Source organism: Struthio camelus, chromosome Z, assembly GCF_040807025.1.
Source record: "Struthio camelus isolate bStrCam1 chromosome Z, bStrCam1.hap1, whole genome shotgun sequence".
In the NCBI taxonomy this organism is placed as follows: domain Eukaryota; kingdom Metazoa; phylum Chordata; class Aves; order Struthioniformes; family Struthionidae; genus Struthio; species Struthio camelus.
In genome coordinates, this window is record NC_090982.1 from 66,563,718 (window position 1) to 66,582,052 (window position 18,335).

General features: G+C 36.0%; 1 protein-coding gene across 5 annotated transcripts in view; it reads right to left on the minus strand.

Moving 5' to 3' along the window:
• LOC138064841 (kinesin-like protein KIF2A) overlaps window positions 1-18,335 on the minus strand; it is a 59,352-nt gene that overhangs the window by 25,417 nt on the left and 15,600 nt on the right. For 3 of the 5 annotated variants that reach the window (XM_068928960.1, XM_068928958.1, XM_068928957.1), the window contains exons 2-9: window positions 12,347-12,441; window positions 10,935-11,054; window positions 10,433-10,487; window positions 8,100-8,222; window positions 7,439-7,539; window positions 4,983-5,078; window positions 4,127-4,181; window positions 581-743 (exon numbers count right to left, since the gene is read on the minus strand). In XM_068928960.1, coding sequence (XP_068785061.1) covers window positions 581-743; window positions 4,127-4,181; window positions 4,983-5,078; window positions 7,439-7,539; window positions 8,100-8,222; window positions 10,433-10,487; window positions 10,935-11,054; window positions 12,347-12,441 — 808 coding nt within the window. The remainder of the gene's footprint in view (window positions 1-580; window positions 744-4,126; window positions 4,182-4,982; window positions 5,079-7,438; window positions 7,540-8,099; window positions 8,223-10,432; window positions 10,488-10,934; window positions 11,055-12,346; window positions 12,442-18,335) is intronic. The other 2 variants (XM_068928961.1, XM_068928959.1) reach the window with 1 other exon arrangement.

The following is an 18,335-nucleotide window of genomic DNA, read 5'->3' on the forward strand; positions in this document are numbered from 1 at the left end:
TGTGTTACATCAGCTAGATTGTTTCCAACAGCCAAACCAGCTCAAGTATCTCAGTGATATGCTACACAGTAAACACAGCCGCCCCTCTCTGTACTTTTTCCCCACCCTCTTCTGATTTGTTTCCATCGGTTCTCCCTAGCTTATATTCAAATTGCAAGCTCTTTGAGGCTCAGACTGTCCTTTCATTCTAAGTTTCTAGAAGATCAGAAACAGTAATTAGTGCCTCAGGTGCTGCATGGATACAAATTAATAACTCAATAACCCTGAGTAAAATGGAGAGCCAATGAAGCTATTCAAAAATTCAGTAGTTGAGAAGGCAAACAATATATGCTAGAGTCTGGAAAGGCAGGGCTTGGATTGAGACCTGCATGGTCAATGCAAGTGGAGATGAAGATGCAGATGAAAAATCCAGTATAAATACAGTTAAATCAAAAATACACAGGCAAAAGTATGGGTGCACCAATATATTATCTGGTTACACAGAGAACAGGAGTAAAGTCCATGACCAAGGTAAGCCCACAGTTATTGACAGGGAGATAAATGAGAAAAAAGGTTCACAAAAAAAATTATATACACATACCTGTAAACCATTTCATTAGGAGCCGTGTCATCAAAGGCATAATCAAAACGAAAAGTTTGGTTTTCTAGGTACCTTGTTAAATCCACCTTTTGTTTTGGTTCATGTACCATCACAACATCTTTACTAGGAATTGTTATTACATCAAGGTCTTTCATTAAAGTTTCTATAAAATAAGTGAAATATATATATAAAAAATATATATTTAACTAGCAACACATCATTTTTTATATTTTGTCATTGTTTACATTCTTATAACATCTAAGATAACACAGCTCCTCCAAGTAACAACATTGCAATGGACCTGGGCTTCTGATACCTAGATAGCAATCCGCTATATAAGAGATTTTATTTTGAAAGTCCTAATCATTCTACCAATGGTTTGAGATTAGAGAGAAGTACTCCAAAGTTGATTACAAAAACGAAGATCACTAATTACAGTACTACCATTATAGCTTGTTACATACTCTATAATAAGATACAATGGATTCTATAATGGATTTGAGGTTTTTCCTGTGGTTCACGTACTGTTCTATAGACCACCATATGCTTTGAGTTTTGACAAATAACTCCTCTACTGGAGGCACTGGACCCTATAGTTTACTGCTACTTGGACCATCCAACTTAAAAACACAAGAAATTAACATCCTCATGAGAAATTTTTTATTCTACAAATTTTTCCTTTTATCTTACCTAAATCCTTAAAATTATAGTCTAATGTTCAAAGCTTTCAAAAAGAAAAATTTTGCCTGTATTCTACATAGAGATTTATCTTTGTAGATTACTACTGGAATCAAAATTGTAAGTCTTTAATATAGAATTTCTTCAGAGTAAAATGCTTTCTAAAAATTGTCTTGTAAGCAGAAAAAGCTGGAAAAAAAACTAATGATGCTTCGTATCCCTGGGAATGAACAAAAGCCATCTAGATGCGATTTCAATACTGAGTTCCCAGGTTATAATTACTACACAGCACTACAATTTATGGCTAATTGTATGAGATACGAGTCAGCAAAACACAAGAGAACCCACTGATCCATGATATGCACAAAAATAAAGACCCTTTGTACATACGGTCAAGACCACTAATGTGTCCTACTTGCATTTCTATGTAAAATTTCTTAAGGCATACAATTCCAGAATTTGACGTGGCTTTATAAAATCAGATGGAAATTGTATCCATCATCAGTTAGCATACTGATCAAACAGTACCATGGTTACTATTGCATGACATCACACACCAGCACAAGTATGCATTCATGTCACTATATAATCAAATTTCAAATGTACTGCAATAAAATAAAATGTAATTATTCTGCAGTAAACATAGAGAAAAAATACAGAACAGTAGTGAAAAAAGATATATGAAGGTCAACTCTTTGAAGAAAAAGCTTTTTAGTTAAAGCAGTCAAAAGCTGTTTTTTCTTGAATGATTGCTTGGAATAAGACATTTACCTGCTTCCAGCTATTTGTTATGGCAACTTGTGTTCCTTGCGGATGAAAATTTGGAATAATGTCTCTGAACCCACCATGCACTTTTCAATCAACAACTGCTGCTGATAACACTTAAAGACTTCAGTGATGATTTTGTGTTTGCAAGACTGACAAAAATTGATTTGTACACCTGATTTCTATTAGATGATTTGAACATCTCACATTCCTCCAAAATACAGAACATGTAAAGGGAAAAATAATGTTTCTGACATATGTTATTGTTGTAATAATAAAGGAAACAACATATATGTATTTCTCCCTCTTCAGGGGATTAAACACTGATAGCTTTAATTCTTTATTATTCTTTAATTTTAACATGTGGCATGAGAAATAGTTTCTCATGAACTTTCACAATTTAAGTGTATGTTTTCAAAAGACATGTTATATGGGTACTAGATTATCTCTATGGTTCCTCCCCAGCACAGACTATTTCATTAATTCCATTTTAATAAAGTTTATTCTTAAAAATGCCAAGTAACTTTAGTGCCAACCTCATTTTTCACTGGGACACTCATCTTTCTACAAACTCCTTAGAACTATTTTCATAATACGCTCCAAATCACCAATACCTAAGATATGCAACTTGCACAGAACCAAAACCCACTTCTGAATCCTAAACTCATGCCTCATGACAGCTTACTGTCACTTACTGTAATTTCACTTAACTTCAGTGCAGATAAGAAGTGGCCTTCCCACTAGATGTAGTGGATCTCTAAGCCCTATTTTATTAAAGATAACCTATAATGCTAAAATGGATATTGAGCTACTACAGGATCTGCGTTGAACACCCTTATTACATAGGTTATACGCAATTGTTTCCATTAACCAAATTTTGAGATTATTCATTCTTTTCAGGTCAATAAAAGAAAAAGGGCAGGAGAAATACAGAGTATAAGAAAAAAAGAGTCAGGAAAGAAACAACATGGAGGGAAAAAGTAAGAGAAAAGAAAACTAACTACACGCTGACATCAATTTATCTTTTCCCTTTCCCATACAATCCTCCCATATCCCCTTGGATATGCTTGCTGACGTATCCCCCAGTGTGTACTTTTGACAGCACAAGAACAATAAATGCATCCTATGTTGTTTCAGAGTCAGAGCGATGCTCTTTGAGCCCTTCAGCTAAGCAAAATATAACAAAAAGAGGGGGAAAGAAACATCTTTAAAAGTGAAAATCAGCTTACTTTAGTGCTGAATTCAGACAGGTTCCAATTCAGAAGTAAGTGCATTTTCTAATTTCCCACTGAAAGTAAAGAACCTCATGGGAAAACTGGGATTTAATAAGAGTTGAAAACCTAAATGTTTTTTTTTTTTTTTTGGAATATAAACTCCAGTCTGGCAAGCAGACAGTAAGAAAAACATTGTAACAATACTCCTATATATATAAACAAGCTACTAGGGACTGATAGCAGTACCTAAAAATAGTTGCTTAGTGCCATTTTATATGCCCTAGGGTAACTTGTCCTGCCCTGAGCTGCAACTTAGGAGATACAAGTCTCCAGTTTGTCTGTAATCCACCAGCCCTGTGAGGATGTCTTGGACATCCTTGGGTACATCTCATGTCATAAGACACCTCTGCTTAGGCACCCAAATCGTTCCTGCAATGTTTGACTCAAGATCACTTGGAATTATAAAGATATATATGCACAAAATGAGTGGAAAGTTTTTATTGGGTCGCTCACTGATCAGGAGATCATTTAAAGGATAGTTAAAATACGCTTAAAAAGAATGGTGTTCCTAAAGCAGTGTAAAACTACTCAGGAAATTCCAGGTGAATTAATTCCCAGATTAACTAAATACATCTTCGATGACCTTGCAAAAAAATTGCACTGTCTCTCTGTGCCTTGGCTCCCCATCTATAAAATGGTGAAATTAAACTACTTTTCACCCAGCCTTTACCCAGGTTGTCTATAAATCTATGAATTTTCTAGCTCCCTCATGCATATTACCTATCCTCATATATATAACCAGTATTTCTACATGTCTTAATACAAATAATAATATTATCAGAAGCAGCTTTTCAGAGAGAAATTCCTGCCAAAACTTCTATAGTCATACCTTTTTTATTGAGTGGTCGTTTTCGTACACAAACACATATCCTGTGTTCATCAATCTACAAAGAAAAGAATCTTTCAGTGAATTACACCCTAATTTCAGTTATATGATATTTTATCTCTATTTTTTCAATTAATTATCTGATCAGTTAAATGAGGAGGAATTTACAAGACAGTGAGTCACCTCAACTTGCAAAAGCCCATTGTATCTTCACAATAAACAAGAACCCAAAAGGGAGAACCATACATGAAGAGTAAAAAAAAAAAAAAAACTCCCTGTAGCTAGGGGTCTGATCCTATAGAGTACCAGATATATCTTGGAACATAACAAGCAAATACAGTTTTATTAGTGTAGATACACAATTGCTGGAAATCGATTGATCAAAAAATCTCATTGATTTCCACAGAGATAATCTATGTCATTTGAGAATTCTGCTCTTCTGACTTCTCTGCAAATCAAAGGCCCTCACCACCTTCAAAGACTGAATATTAATCTTTATACTCAACTAGGTTTTTCAGAGAAGCTTAAGGGTTTTGTGTGTACATCACTTCCAGGAAAATCTAGAATACAGAGGCTGATTACTTAATACCTGCTGGTATTATTTTTTAATCAGAATATACTTAAATGACATAAAATAATTAGGAATTATTAATTTCATATCTTAGGACTTTCAATGCCCACTAGTTTCAATATCATCAAATTACTGAAAAAATAAACTCATGGTAGAATGAATACTAATATACATTTAACTACTTACTGTTGAAATTTATAGACTGAAGTATATTCAAGCATTTAAAAACTAAAAAACTTCTCAGAAATACAAAGGGATGAAAAAATTCACAGCTCCTGAGGTACTTACAGGATCTGCAGTTGTCAGTGGTCTATAATCCAAACTTCCCCTGAAATCTCTTATCATGCACATAATTTCATAATTTGGGTTTGTAGCATCAACATCCTAGGAAAGTAAGCAACACAAGTTCCAATATATATTTTTTTTTCTGAAATGGATTCCTTTAAATATCTTCCAAATTAACTTATAAAAAATACACATTAGCTGAGATTTTAATATTTCTCCAAAATATCAAAAATGAATTGATTGAAAGTTTAACATCTGTTTCCTATATAATGTGGCCAACTGATCACAAAGCAAAGCAATTACATGCCTTCCACGTAATATTTTTGGTTGGCATGTAATACAAAACACTCTTTAACGGAGGTCTCTTTAAAAGTCTACTCAAGAAAGAGAAATGACTGCCTTTTGCGAGCACCTTCACAGTAAAGAAATACTCCTGAACTATGGCGCAATAACATACAGACTAGATAGGCAATTCTTCTTCATCTGAGATAAGGCAGTTCAACAGACAAATGGATAGATTCTATTAATACAGGTACTACAAAACACACTGCAGAATACAGTGCAAATATCCCAGCTGCTCTAAACACAACCGGCTAGGTCCAAGTTAACTGCACAATGTTGATCCTACTACTAGCCCTGAGTTAATTCCTACAGTTACTCAGATGCCTTGGAAACACACTTCCAACACTCGAAGTTCCAAGAAGAGCTGAAGTGATCCCCAGAATACACGATATCCTACACCCAGGCTCACAGGCCCTCCCATCCCTAGACCTGGAACCATACGTAACATACTGAATAGACACGTAAGAGGCCATGCATGGAGCCCCTGCAAGTCTTGCTAAATCAGAGCAACTGAGTTCATTGTGAGTGATTCTGCAGAGAATCAGCTTAGCTCAAATGCCTTTCCTGCCAATGCTCCCCAGTACTGTCAGATTTTACACAATTTCAGGACGTCCTAGTCATGCCATACATAGCCAGCTCTGGTGCTCAGACCTTATTAACGTTTGCACAGCTCCCCACAAAGTAGCAAAAACTACTTCTGGACCACCACTGGTTGTAGAAATAGCATAAGCACTTTCACAAAATACTGCATGGAGGTTAATAAGCAGCTGAAATAGAGCCAGCTTATGCCTCTGCATCTGTGACATGGTTAATCCTCACCTCAGATAAAATTGTGCCTTGGTAATTAGAAGTTCACTGCACTTTTAAGTTTTTCACTCTGACTACAGTGAACTAAAAACTACTTACAGTAAGTCCATACAAAATGTATTACTGCTGAAATGTTTCCTTCTAAAATTCAGAAAGGAGTATTGCTTCCTATGGAAAAAGTATTTGCCTAATATTCTTCAAACTCTATTTAAAGCTCTTCCCTGGTTGAAGACAGCGGTTGCCTAATTATTGCTGTATTTCACAACAACAACAGAACACACAAAGCAACAGAAAGCAGAGATGCATAAAGATCATCAAGACAAATAGAACTTTCTCATACAGAAGCTTAACACTCAAATACAAAGGCAGTCTTCTTGGAAGTGAAAAAAAATAAAATTTTAGGTGTAGTACCGTGTCAAAGAATTTTCATATGTAAAACAAAAAATATTTGTTCCTCACACAAAGACACAGTAATGTTTTGTATCTGTTTAAATGACTGAAAATTAGAGAATATGAATTCCACATACATCATTCTAGGTCAGCTTAGAAACATCATTAAGCCATGAAGAAAGTTGCCTTACTTGGTCACGGTAATTCTTACATAATTAGCGGACTGGTAGTACCTCTTCAGAGAGACTAACCCATATACACAGGCCTGCCAACGAGATTACGCTACTAGCTTTGCTAAAGCTTTTTCACTACTGTGACAGAAAGTCATTTAACATTAAGAGATTTTCTCACAGGATTAGCAACTTCATTTCTCTCACCAAAGTTCCTAACAACTCACTGCCAAGTTGCCTACATGATGCAAAGCTAAATTTAAAATGCACAGACAGGTTTAAAGAAAAAAATATTATTCTTCAAACCTGAGTCTCAAATACTTCTTCTACTAAGCATCAAAGATCAGAAAGAACAATTTATCACAATGTTGCAATACCTCATTTAGAATAACAACCTTATCTAAAAGCCACAGGTTTGATTATATTTTATCAATGTATCTTCCCTAAGAAACAGTTATCACCAGTACTTGATTTTTTAATAACTACGGAAAGGCAAGACATTTCAGAAATTACAGGCAATTACTTCTGTAGCAAGAAAGAGAAGGGAAAAAATGTCTAAAATAATAGCTATCAGAGCAAAACAACTATGCACCAAAATATTTATCAAACTTGTATACTAGGATGAAAACATTTAATTTCAAGATTGTAACAGTTCAGAAAAATTACTGAAGAGTGAAAAAACGCACAAAACTTTGCATACATCTTCTCTTGCTGACATACGTTTTCCATCTCTAAGCTAAAAATACCAACCTGAGCTCTTTTTTCTCTAAGTTCCTGCTGCTGTAACCTTCTTTTTTCACGCTTCTCTTGCAATTTTTCAACCTCTTTTACACAATTAGACTTTCTACGTGCTTAAAGAAAATGATATAATTTAAAAATATTTTCAGTTTATTGCATGAATTTAGTATTTACACTATGACATTTCAACTATATTAATTCAGCAATAATTAGAATGTATGTAGTTATAGAAACTAACTTTTCAAGCAGATCCGTATTAGTATAGAGTAATTACAACAATTTAATTTCTAAAATTTATAAAATAACTGAATTAGAAAAAATCATGGTAACAGGACAATAATCACACAACCAAAAATATAAGGAAAATGACCCTCAAAAAATATTTGGACAGATACATGTGATCTCTTGGTCTGAATTCAAAGAAAAACTAGGCAAATTAAAAAAGAGCAGCCATGGTTAAAGAAAAGATAAAGGAAACACAAACTAGCATGCTAGCATGACTATGACAAAACTGAACATTTGTTTAGCCACAGCACTCTGAAAAAGCCTCTTAAGGAAGCCTACAAACAACTGCATATATAGACCATTTGTCATTTATGGACAACAACATAATCCAAGAGAATGTACACGTAATGCCCAGAACGAATGAATCCTTGATACACGATTTACATACAAGGGGGTCCAAATTCCTTTTTTGCAGCTTGAACTGGAGATATATCTGAAACACTACCATTCTGTTGTGAGGAGGAAGACTGTTCAGGAAGCTGAGTAGGCCGTGCACGTGCAGAACCAACCACTGCCAAAGAAAAGCACAAAGCTGATCTAGGTATGAAAGAATAACATTTTCCCTGTTTTTATCCAACTCCAAAATACTTTGTTATGATGAGATAAAAACAAGACCCATTTCAAGAAACAGCAATTTACTAGAAGGAGAAAGAAACATACATATGGAAAGTCTATTAATAAAGACATTCAGTATGTAGCCTTTTTTACCTAATGTTATATACCAAAAGAACTGAATGATTAAGTACCAATGCCACACATGCATGTTTTTAAATACTTTAATACAGAGTCAGCGCACAAAATGAAATATGTACTTGCAAATCTGCTGTACTGCAGTCTGAAGTACTGAAATTTTATTTATACTGTGATAATACCCAAAACTTAGTTAGAAACAAGGCCCCACTGTTTCACGTTCTCTAACAATTACAAGATGGTTCCAGCCCATTGAACCTACAACTTCTGGAGGAGTAGAGGGATATAAATGAAAGGCAGAGAAGTGCAGCACAATCTACAAGTGGAAGAAACAAACCTTTCTGACACTGTATTACAGGGGATATATGCAGTCGATATGTCTAACTAAACTTATACATTGATTTTATATGTAATAAAGACGCCAGTTTCTAAAGCTGCAAAGAGATGTCTGTTCTCAGTGAATTCTGCGGGAGCAGTGAGCCTGCAGGCCTCATTGGTAGAGGTGAATGTTTTAAGTCGCTTTTCAGAGAGTTGCTTCAACCAGCTCCACCTCAGCTGGCCAGTTTCTTATACACATTACTATAGAGGTCTGTCAGGAATATGAAGGTGAAGGTAATAGCTCTGATTATTAGTTTAAGAATGACATTCCAAACAAAGGCCAGTACAGTTTACAATATGGAGACAACTATGGAAAAAAATATCAAATGGGATAGACAAGACAAATGCTCAAATCAATTCCAAATATGATAAGGTATCTAGATTACAGCATGAATTAAATACACTGAACAAAACCGTATGTTAAGAAAAGCTTAATTACAAGACCAACAAAGAACAAATTCTTAGGTAGAGTATGAATAGTAAGACGTACAGCTCCCACTAAAATGCAAGTTACAGGGCTTATTCTATGCCAAACAGATCATTTACTGTAAATGACAACTTGTATGGATATTTGATGTAATCATACAATACTAATAGTAGAAAAACTTTCAAAACAAAAATAGAAAGTGTTTAAAGTAAATATATGTGTATATATATTTATATACATATATTTTATATATATATATAAAATATTATATATATTACATATTATATATATATAAAAAGGCAGGAAGTGAGAAGAAAACCACATCAATAAAATGTCTCAAATTTAGATCAAATTAGTTTGCAAAAAATGGCCTGATGAATTTCTAATTTGTTTACACCTCCAGAGGCAAATGACAGAAGGGAGAAAGTGAACTCAATGGTTCTCCAGAAGAGATTCTGAACACTTGTAACAAAAATAAAGATACACAAACCCGCTTGTTTTTCAGGTTTAAACAGATGGAGTGGAATCTAGTCATTAATTTAAACAATAATGTTGGAAAGAATCCCATCACCATCATCAATAGAAGTCATTTTAAGCTTAACCAGTGGAGAGAAAAATGTAAACACTTACTAAGCATTTACTATTCTTTCTTATAGTCTAGATGCATCACACCTATATTCAGCTAATACGTATTATTTCATTCACCCACCCTCCTGTGATATTTCAGCATTTCACATAGCTTTGTGCCATTGTTTGTAGACTGAGAAACAACCCGTAGGGTTTAAGTAGTCTTTGAATGAATGTTTAGGCAGGGACTGTTAGAAAACTGAAAGTTTGTGAACTTTTAAATGCACCACTTAGTGTACGTTACAACACTGTGAAGCTGAAGCAAATGGAGCATGCTTCAATTTGGAAAAGTCACACATGATTTAATGTAGCATAATTCATGAACTTCAAACTTTTGCACCTTCAACCCATTCAGCTCAACTTTCTTAACGTTATATTGCTTATATGGCACCTGCTTATAAATACTATTTGTACAGAATCCATTTCTAAATATTCATAGGAATGATTCCAGGAATTATGTGCTATGTCCTTTACATTTCTTATAGGTACATACTGAACTAGAAATGCAGAATTACTACAGAGTTTGAGATCAGCATGTCTTCCCATACTGTGACATTTTCCCATATTTTCAGTTCCTTGAAATGGAAAGATACATTTACCTCTGTTATCTCTCGCAGGGGTGTCATTCTTAATCGGTGCTACAGTCCGTCGACTCTATAAAGAAAGAAATCTCTGTTACTTGATCACCTTATTATTGAAAATGTAAACTGCAGCCTCACCTCTGCTTATTTCCACGGAATAAAAATAACCTGACATCAGCAATACAGACAGGTGATTCCTGCAAAATCCCTCCAAGAAAAGCACAGAATGAGAAGTGCTTGAATTACAGGTACTGTTTCAAAAAAAACTCAAAAACCTTTTCAATGTTTTTCCTTCAGATATATTCAGTAATCTAAACATTAGTCCTCAATTCCCTCTCTCTCAGACATGTTCTTAAAAATCTTTTATCTTTTCCCTATCCACCATAGGAAAAAAAAAAAAAAAAGGAAAACTCTTATTAAGTAGAGGCAGATAAAAAGTTAGACTTAAAAATTCAAGCATAATAACATGCATAGGAGTACTGTAAATTTAATATGCACATGTTGCTTAGGTATTACAAACCTTCACAATTTTGTTTACTTTGGCTGATGGAGTAGGTGGTGGTGGTGTCTCTGGGCTAGGTTCAATATCTTCATCAGGTGCAAGATCTGGGTTAAGTGAAAATATGCTTTCCAAGTCAATCTGTTTAAAAGAATATAAAACACATTTATAAGCCTTTGGATAAATTCACCCTCTCCATCTCTCCTCTTGTGTCCAGGAATATAATATGATACAATAAATACCTTTAGTGTTTTGATGCCACAGTTGGTTAAACCTATAACCTGAAACATCTCATTTGCTCAAAACAGCTTAAGCTTTGGTCTTTGTACTACTTAAAAACATACGCATTTCAGAAAACAGATGAACTAAGAATGACCAATAGATATTCATAATTTTGTAAAGGGATAAAATTAAAACAAAGGTAGCTAGCGTTACTGTGGTAAATTGACAATTACTGTAGAAAAGAAAGACATTCTATAAAATAAAGAGACCTCAATTACTTGAAATTTCCCAGATAATTCAAAAAATAAAAGCACAGGTGGAAATCATACTAAATTTATCACCTTTTTTTTTTTCTTGTAAGTGTTACTCATTCAAAATGCCATAAGGGAGCAGGGGGGAGGGTTGGGGCCCGAGACAGGGATTTTGTCAAAAATAACTGGTTTTAAAACTATTGAAACCTGGTTTCTCAGAGATCTTAAATGCTTTGGTCTCTAGACTGACGTTTCCCCTGGCTGGACCTTTCAAAGACTTCACTACAGTATGGATTCTGTGTGTCCAAACAGATAAGCTCTTTCATCAGCAGGATAGTCTCACAATTTTTTTTTTGCCTTTTCCCGTTTTTAAAAAACTGGTGAAGTGTAATTTCTGAGGCGCTTCTCCAAATCTCAGCTGACAGCAGCTAACAGGTCCAAAATTTAGATGGAGAGCGGGTAGGGAAGCATAACTGGGACACAAAGAGACAGAGTTTCTCAAGGAAAACAAGGCTGGAAAATTATTGTGCAATAAAAATAAATAAATAAACAAACAAACCGTAAGTTCAGTTCCAGAATAATACAAACACCAAAAGATTTCCAACGTAGCCCTCCCACTAGTTTCCTGTTGGAACTGCAAGTCATTGTCCCCCTCAACAATTTGATTTTTCTACTTGTAAAAAGGGGATAATGAGGACAGCCTTTCTAATCTCATTCAAAATCAATAGATGAAAAGCACTATTTAAAAGCTATGACACAGATCTCAGGAAGTCAAATTTAATACAACAGAAATCAAGGTTTGTCCAGCAGCTCCCATTCAAAACAGTCTGGAACCAAAGAATCACCAAGTAATTTAAGATTTATATATTTTTTTTTTGCTTCCAGTGCAAATTGCAAAGCAGTATGCAGTTTACACTTTTTTTTAAGAAAAGAGAAAAGCTCTAAAATAATTAAGTTTACCTCTTTGCCTTTAGTGTCTCCATTTTCAATCCATTCAACAGTCACACTTTCATTATCTTCATTTAGAGATGTTACCATAGCTTGGTGAATTCGACCTAGAAAGTAAATGCAAATAATCATTTATTAGTACCTGGAAAAGTTTCCCAGAAATTATTTTAAACCTTGTAAAGAGAAACAAAGAGAGAAGCAGGAAGGAGGGTTGAAAAATAAAAAGTGATAAATAAAAGATGATCCCTGGCCACATACCGTAAATTGGCTCAAATCTGATCCGCTAAGGGAGGTTCTAATAAGACAGTGTACAAATGAAAAATTGAAGAAACAGAAAACTGAGTGGTAAGCAAGCAGAATACCATGTGAAAAAATACACAGTTTAAACCTTCTTTTCTTTGAGAAGTTTTGATAACAATTCCAACACTATGAATCTCCCATGGGTGGAAAGGTTTACTGTGGTGCACTATGCAAAGGGCTTTTTTGTCTCCCTTCACAGGCTGCTACAACATTAAACGTTCTGACACAGGAGCAAAGCGCCTGAAATTGCATTCTGACATCCATTTCTGATCAATATTCAAATGATTGATCATTCAACTAAAATAAAATTCCCTGCAACAACAATGCAGATCACCGTTTTAGAAACAACTGTTAACAGAAATTGTTAATCCGGACATTAAGGTGTCGTTGCTATATTTTCTTAAACAAAAGAGCCAGAGTCAGCAAGCCCCCATGAAGTACAATAAAAATAGGAAAATTTCTGTCGGGAGAAAGATTTTTCATCTTAAATATATAGTGTATCACAAATTCTTTTAATACCTTCTGTCACACTTTATTATATTTCCTACACATGGCAGTGGAGAGCAATTGTAATAACAGATCAGCTAAGCACTGACACAAAAGGATCGAGACCCAAGTGTCATGCTGATTTCACATCTATGCTTTGCCTTAAGAGTACCAAGAACTGGGGCTTGGTACTAAAGGATGTAAGTCCAGCACAACCACAGAAGCACAGAATGGCTGAGGTTGGAAGGGACCTCTGGAGATCATCTAGTCCAACCCCCCTGCTCAAGCAGGGTCATCTAGAGCACATTGCCCAGGTTCGCGTCCAGACGGCTTCTGAATATCTCCAGGGAAGGAGACTCCACAACCTCTCTGGGCAACCTGTTCCAGCACTCAGTCACCCTCACAGGAAAGAAGTATACAGGATATATAGATATAGGATATACTATATAGAACCACTCCTCTAATATTCTCCTTTAATGAGCCATAACACAAACAAGCAATCCCTTACTCTATCTTATCTTATATTTCAGAGGGAAACATAGATAGTGCAGTAAAAAAGGAATCCTAAATCATGTTTTATTTATATTAACTCCCTAAAGGAAAAAAAAAAAAAAACCTACAAACACAGCACACAAAATGCTTACTCTTAAAGCTTTATATGCCCAGAAAGGTTTCTTTGCTATAGCTGTTGTTAATCCTTGTATGAACTCCCTCAAAACCACACAGTTTTAATTTGTTTATAGCTTACAGCGAACCCACACCCTCATCTGCACTGATCTTTAACAGGCCAGCCTGAGTCCCGCAGAGCTCCCTGAGGCACCAGCCTACACACCTATACAGTTTCTAGATCAGGTGCCTGGGAACAAGAGCAATCTGGTAATTCTGACATCAACAGAATACGCTGGCCGTCTCCACCCACAGCACTTATTCACGTGAATCCACTCCTTCCACGTCAGTGTATCTCATTGCCCATCACCCTTCAGCTACTATTATTTCAGCAATCAAAGTTCAGCATGAACCTGTGAGCCAACTCTGAACTGCTCAGAACCACAGTAGCTCCCCAAAACACAAGCTTTCCATACTGCAACAGTCTGTGCATACACAACTTCCACTAGATACCTATTTAAGCAAGAAATACACCTTAGTCCCTACATATCTGTTATTGTCTAGGTCACCACCACCTTAACTGCATTTTCTCTTCTTTCCTTAAAGTCCCAGCCCCAAAATCCACTCAAGTTTTCTCCTCCATCTGATCGTTTTAAAGCTCTTTTTTAGCCATTTTAGCCACAATTTGACAGTTTTTCCAAAGTTAATGCTTAGATACAATATAAACGTCTATGCTTAGGGACTGCTGAGGGATAGAAAGGAAATAAACCTTAACTGAAATCCCAAATAATCTTGCTTTACAACACGTGCAACACAGGTTTATATTTTTAGTATTCCATTTTATTCTAAAGGCCACTTAATCATTCATTTCTAGTTAAGTTTAAGTAACAAAAGAGGCTGCAAGTCTCATGGAAGGTAATAGTAAATTTGTGTACTCCAGTATAAAATTCAGGAGACCAGAATAACTAAAAGTCAGTCAAAACACAGCAAACATGGGATAGCACCCCTTTAGCACTTTTAGCAGTGCTTTTGTATGTACAATACTTACCTTACTATTAATATAACCTTACACAACCATTGGTAACCTCCGGACTTGCCCCTGCCCAAAGTTTAGTCATAAGGTGCAATCTGCCATTGAAGAACTTTAAGTAGCTCTTTACAAAAACAAACGAACAAACAAAACCCAAGAATTCCTCCCTCTTTTCCCAGACTTGATTCCTTTTCTCTAGCATTTGCTAGTTTTTATTCCTCTGACCCATATTTCTTCTGAACAAATCCCTCCATTCCTGTTTGCCTAGTACCGTTCTCTTCCCCGTCCCAGCCTCTCCACTTCCTTACATTGCCCCTGCACACACTGCAGTGAAAGTCTGGAATCCTTCACTTTTTCTGATACCCACAGTATCAATACTGTTGCTTAAGCTGTTAAGATGTGGGGAGTAAATAATAACAAACACCCTACCACTACTGACACTGGGCTCACTTCATACATAACAGCCAACATGCATGAAGGTCATAGTTTTCACCTTCCTGTATGTGCATCAACATGTATTCAGAAAAAGCAAGTGACTATCAGCTGTGAAGCTGGTGCAGTGGGGCACCCCTCAGCTGGAAGTCAAAGACCAGCAGCGAGTGCGCAGAAGATGCATGGGCAGGAATAACAGCCATGCCCTCCCCGAGACACACAGAGTTGCCTCCAGTTTCCTCACTCAAACAACGCTGCACAATCACACGCTCTGTCCTCAGGAGCGTGGCCCAATTCTGCTGGTGGCGATGCTAGCGCAGACTCATTGGGCACGGCATTCCTGCATTTCAGTTCTATAGACAAGCACTTCTGTAAAAGCTTTCTTCATGCAAGCTCTTCAAAATACCTTTCCATTAACTCTTCTGCAGTTAATAACTTCCAGTGGCCCAATTTTGTACAAAACCACTGTTTTAAAAATTTTCAATTAGCTATCTGGTTTATTAGCAAAGTATCAATAGAATCCACATCTTTCCTGTAGCGATGCCACTTCTGCCCTGCTACAAACAGCATTCTGGGACGGGCATTAAACCTTTTCAACACCGTAGGAACTGGAAGACTCATCAAGCTTATGTTGGTATAATCTTCTGCTACTATTTAAGGCTTGGCTCTGCTCTCAACCTGTAATCAACAGAAAACTGATACATGAAAAATAAAATTTCAGGGAAACATATTCTATACAATAGAATTATTAAAATCTTTATAAAATCTGGTAACATGCTAAATTTTGAAGGAAAATCACTATTCAAAGTTGAAAGCTGAGACACTGTCAGTCACAGAGTCACCAAACAAGGCATATTACCTGCTCCTGTGTTCTGTATTACTTTTTGACAGAGAAAAAATAACACTTTAAAATTAAAGGCTTAAATCTTTACCATAACAAGCAAAAGGAGATCAAAGCAGGCTGATCAATGAATAAAAACACTGAATCCTCTCACAAACACAGTAAGCCAACATCCCATAACAAAAGAACCACAATCAGTCTTCCATCTCTATGCCAATCCTCATCTGCTCTCTGGCCAAGAAAGTCAGGATGCGTAAACAACATTAACAAAAATAAAAAAAAGTTATGTCTAACTTCCAAATATTCTCAGTTTAAATAGAAAACGTATACTATAATGTTTAAACTGGCAACAAACCTACATATTTTTTTCCTCAAAATTCTTAACGTGTTACTAAAAGTTTTCATGTTATTGAACTGCCAGAAAGCAAATTTACATCTTTACAATTGCCTCTTGCTCTCTGCAAACAGTATTCCATTATATTTTTCTAGTACACAGCTGAATACAGCAGCTGTGAAATTCAGGAATGCCAGCAACCAATTAGGCTGGCATAAACCTCGTCTAGCATATAAAGCAAGACGAAGCTGCAAACGCTAAAGCATAACAGCCAAACGAATCTGCAGAGTGGTTGAAGGCAACGTCCTTGATTCCGGCTGCATTTTCTAGAGTTGGTATGAAAATCTGAAATGTAAACGTGTTCATGAAGGTGCATTATGACAAAATAAAAAAGGGCAAGTGAATAGATAAAGACTATCTTCACACACGTGTCAAAAACAAAAGACAAAAGTACAGCCATAGTGCTGATGATACACTGATTCTTTACTCAGTTTCTTCAACTTCCTCTCCTCACATTAGAATTCACATTATAGGCAAAACTTTTTCTGGGAAATAGTTACATTACCATAGATTCTGAACTAATTGAGAAGTTATTTGAAAAAGCTATTATTTGAATAGATAAATTCTTTTATACAGTGCACGGCATCTGGCTTATCTCCTGCGAACTACAGCATGCAGAACACATTGCTGCAAATACGACAGTGAGACAACACAAACATGTTTGATGCTGCCACATTACAACTGCCTTGGCTTTGAGTCACATTCCTTAAACACACATACCTTATGATAGTCTCACTCCTATCAATACAAGTGAAGAACATCAACTCTCCATTCCCTCTCTTCCTAGTCGTTTTTTGAAAATTGGAAAACCAGAAGTAGAGAAAACAAGTATAAGCATCTGCAGAAACATCAGAAGAATCACCTCTATTGTTCAAGCTTCTAGTCTAACTATTGATGCAGAAAAGGTTTTAGGAAGAAGCAGCAAAAGCAAACAACCACAGCTACACCCAACATTTTAACTAACTCTCAAACTATTCAGCAATGCCAAGTAATAGCAACACCACGTTGTACTTTGATCCTTGCCTCTAAGTGAAATGAACGTTTTCTGCCTGCAAAACTTCTTGAAACTACCACAATTTTGAAGCAGCAATCAATTACAGGACTAAAACCATGGCCTTTTCATCTTTCTAATACTCTGCAGTAACTTAAGTCATCAGTGTTAAAGATGGGCAAGTGTTACAGTCTGGGCTAAAGCGTTGCTGGCATGTGACTCAAGCAGCTTTTCATGCTCTCAAGTGACTCAGGAAATAAGGCTGGAAAAAGGACCACAGCCTTGTCCAACCTTCCAATTAGAGTATGCTGGCCTAAACAGACGCTATATTTGCACTTTTTACATAGAAACTTTGTGACGTCTTAGAAACATCTTTTGAGTCAGTAGTTCCAACTTTACACGCAGGCTCCGGATCAGACTACAGAAAGCAAAGTTTCATAATTTCCCCTCTAACTCTCCCATTTTTTCCTCAAAATGACAGCAGGACTCAGAACAGCATGTTAACCTAACATCATACAGTTTACATTTTTACAGCTCAAAACCAGCCAATTGTGCTATTAGGATCAGGCAATGTTAACGGACACAACTTTCAGGAAAGAAAATGCACAGCTTGTTACATCCTCTAACCTTGCTCAGGGAGTGGTCCAGTGAGCCTAGCATTTAGCCTTTGTAAGTGCATCAATATTAGGTGCTTCACAGATGAATTCAAAAACTTAGCACAGCTGAGCATTTGCTACAGAGCCTTACTATGCAACAATTATTGCAACAGGAGCTACCAATTCCTTAAAGGATTTTAATGGCCAGTTGGGAAATAGTCAAGATTCTCCTAAATCATGTTCATGAGGGACTAACATCAATGTTACCTCATAAAGGGACTTTGGACATGCTGTACCCTCACCCCCTGCCACTTGATATTCACCA